The 2,935-nt window shown below is 38.8% G+C and overlaps 1 protein-coding gene across 1 annotated transcript; it reads right to left on the bottom strand.

The window, feature by feature from the left end:
- Positions 1-1,062: 1,062 nt before the first annotated feature.
- LOC138348850 (uncharacterized) lies at positions 1,063-2,371 on the bottom strand. Its single transcript, XM_069298442.1, has 3 exons — positions 2,019-2,371; positions 1,415-1,516; positions 1,063-1,306 (listed from the first exon to the last, which is right to left on the bottom strand). The coding sequence occupies exons 1-3, from the start codon at positions 2,369-2,371 to the stop codon at positions 1,063-1,065; spliced, it is 699 nt and encodes a 232-aa protein (XP_069154543.1).
- Positions 2,372-2,935: the final 564 nt, after the last annotated feature.

Raw genomic sequence — 2,935 nt, 5'->3', positions numbered from 1 at the left:
TTGAAATCACAAGGAGACTAGGGACAAGGAATTCAACAATAAAGGGGACAACCCTAGTTTCATACGTTGAATTTTTTAGAGAGTAATTTCTATTGGAGAAAGGATTCCAATAAAGAAAAACAATACCTGGTAGTATCGTTACACACCATCAAAGTTCTACCGAAATCCTCAACTAAACTTTCAACACGATCCCATCAAGAAGATGATGTAAAATTTCCTTTTCTTAAGTGAGCTTGCTAGTTTGTATATATTTTTTTTTAAGTTCTTTGATTGTAGAAAACTTTTGATTGAAGTCTATTTTTTTTTTTTTTTGCAGCAAAGAAATCAAAATGGATGAGAGAGAGAGAGAGAGAGAGACGTTTAGGTGTGTGAGAGAGTTTGTGTGAGATAGTGCCCCTAAAACAAGGATAGTTTGCAAGACTTAGTCAATTTAATTTAATAATAAATAATTAATAAATAAAAATCTGATTTCCCCTTTTATTAAATCATCCATTAATTAAATAATATTAATTAATGATATTAATTTACCCACTTAAATAAAAACAATTTAATTCTTTGTTTTCACCTAGGTTCGAACCCGCGTGGAGCAACACCTTACTCTTATATCCCATCTTCGGCACTCTCTCCCCAAAATAGCTCCCCACCTTATTAATTGAATAATTAAATATATATTTAGGATGATGACTATATTATCCTTAGCCTTGTGAAGGACCATTTTACCCCTAGACCGTCCCAAAATTAATATTTTCTCCTTTTTAAGTCCATTAAAGACTTATCCAAGTAAATTTTCATATTCTGGAGTCCTACATTGCTGGACCCAACCATTCCTAGGTCATTTAACTCCCCAAGGTAGTTTTCTTTGATGAAAGGGTTCAGAGGCCTGTCTCTATGCACATCAATCTATGTGAACCTTGTTTAATCGTAGGTACTCTAGACACATTAAGCATTGCTTATCTTATATAATTTTAGGGTTATTACATTATCCCCCCGTTTAGGAATATTCATCCCCGAATGACACTACTAATTACTTTGCGTATTGCAAAACAGATCATGACATGGTTACTACACAAAATCAAGGATGAATAGATGGGGATAATGGGATCCCATATCGGCCTCGGCCTCGGCCTCCCACGTAACACCCTCAACAAGATTGTTCCTCCACAACATCTTCACTGTGGCAACCTCGTAGTTTCTCAGCCGCTTCACCTGTCTGTCTAGAATTTCAACAGGTGTGTCATCATAGGACAAATCTTCATCACCCCAAACCTTCAATAGGTAGAATCGATGTTGGGTCACCAAGGCACTTCTTCAACATGGAAACATGAAAGACTGGATGAACAAAAGCTCCCCAGGCAATGCCAACTCATTGGCAACCTTAACCACACGATGTAGGACCTCATATGTCCCAACATACCTCAGACTCAACTTTCCCTTCCGGCCAAACCTCATAACCGCTTTAAGAGGTGATATCTTTAAAAAGACAAGGTCACCAACATCAAACTCTAGGGGCCGCTCCCTGTAATCCGCATATGAGTTCTACCGTCTTTAAGCAATAGCAAACCTATATCTAATCACTTTGATATTCTCCAAAGCCTCGTGAATGATATCTGGACCCAAAATGAATGACTCTACAACCTCAAACTACCCAATTGGATACCTACACCTTCTAGCATACATTTCCTTAAACGGTGCCATCCAAATACTGGAGTGATAGCTGTTATTATACGAGAAGTCTATCAAAGGAAAATGGTCGTCCCAACTACCTCTGAAGTCAATCACGCACGCCCTCAACATGTCCTCTAATGTTGAATGGTGCTCTCATCCTGCCTATCAGTCTAAGGATGAAAGGCAATACTAAACTTCACATGCGTGCCTAAACTCTTCAAGAAAGATCACTAGATTAGCGAACTGAACTAATCTTCTCTATCTTAAATGATAGACAAAGGAATCCCATGACATCTCACAATCTCATCAATGTAGAGTCTCGCATAGTCCTCGGGTCTTTAATTAGACTTCACAGGGATAAAGTGGCAGACTTAGTCATTTTGTCCACAATAACCCATATGGAGTTATGGTGCCTCCTAGTCTTCGGAAGACCAACCACGAAGTCCATATTAATGGCCTCCCACTTCCGAGTCTGAACCTCAAATATCTGAGTCACACCGCATGGCTTAAGATCCTCTGTCGTAACTTGCTGATAATTAAGACAATTAGCCACATATTCAACAATGTCCTTCTTCATTCCATCCCACCAATATATCTTTTTAATATCATGATAAATCTTTGTGGAACCTAGATATATGGAATATCTAGAACCATGGGACTCCGCAACAATCCTGGTCCGTAAATCATCCACCTCTGGTATACACATCTCATCCTGGTACTTAAGTATCCGTCACCTCCCAAGACAAGAGACTGATTAAACTTTGTCAATATTGAGTCCTTCAGCTCCATCAACACAGGATCAAGATGCTGGCCCTTCTTGACTCTACCTACCTAGGATGATTCATAACTAGAATTGCCCGAAACACACCAACTTGTAGAATCAACAAACCGCATACCCATTCTAGCCAATCTATTTACATCTTTCACAAACTCCTACTTCTCATCCTCAAGATGGGCTGTACTCCCCATAGTCATCCTGCTCGAAGCATCAGCTATAATATTAGCCTTACCATGATGTAGTGGACTTTCATGTCATAGTCTTTGAACAGCTCTAACCATGTCTGTTGACGTAGATTTAACTCCCTTTTTATAAACACAAACTTGAGACTATGTGAACACATCCACATGTATTTCATAGAGGTACTGCCTCCACAGCTTTAGTTCAAACACCATCGTTGCAAACACTAAGTCATGAGTTTGATACTTTTTGTCATACACGATGAGCTATCTGGACCCATAAGCTATCACCACACTTGCATTATTTTTCCTT

This window comes from Solanum lycopersicum, chromosome 5 (assembly GCF_036512215.1).
Source record: "Solanum lycopersicum chromosome 5, SLM_r2.1".
Taxonomy (NCBI): Eukaryota; Viridiplantae; Streptophyta; class Magnoliopsida; order Solanales; family Solanaceae; genus Solanum; species Solanum lycopersicum.
This window is presented reverse-complemented; position numbering and strand designations above follow the sequence as displayed.

What these genes read in the sequence shown, in the direction of transcription:
- LOC138348850 (XM_069298442.1), bottom strand. Translation starts at nt 2,371, where the DNA reads ATGTGTATACCAGAGGTGGATGATTTACGGACCAGGATTGTTGCGGAG. An exon ending in AAGTCTGCCACTTTATCCCT is followed by an intron (nt 1,517 to 2,018) that starts GTGAAGTCTAAT and finishes TGCGGATTACAG; the next exon opens with GGAGCGGCCCCTAGAGTTTG. An exon ending in AAGGGAAAGTTGAGTCTGAG is followed by an intron (nt 1,307 to 1,414) that starts GTATGTTGGGAC and finishes TCCATGTTGAAG; the next exon opens with AAGTGCCTTGGTGACCCAAC.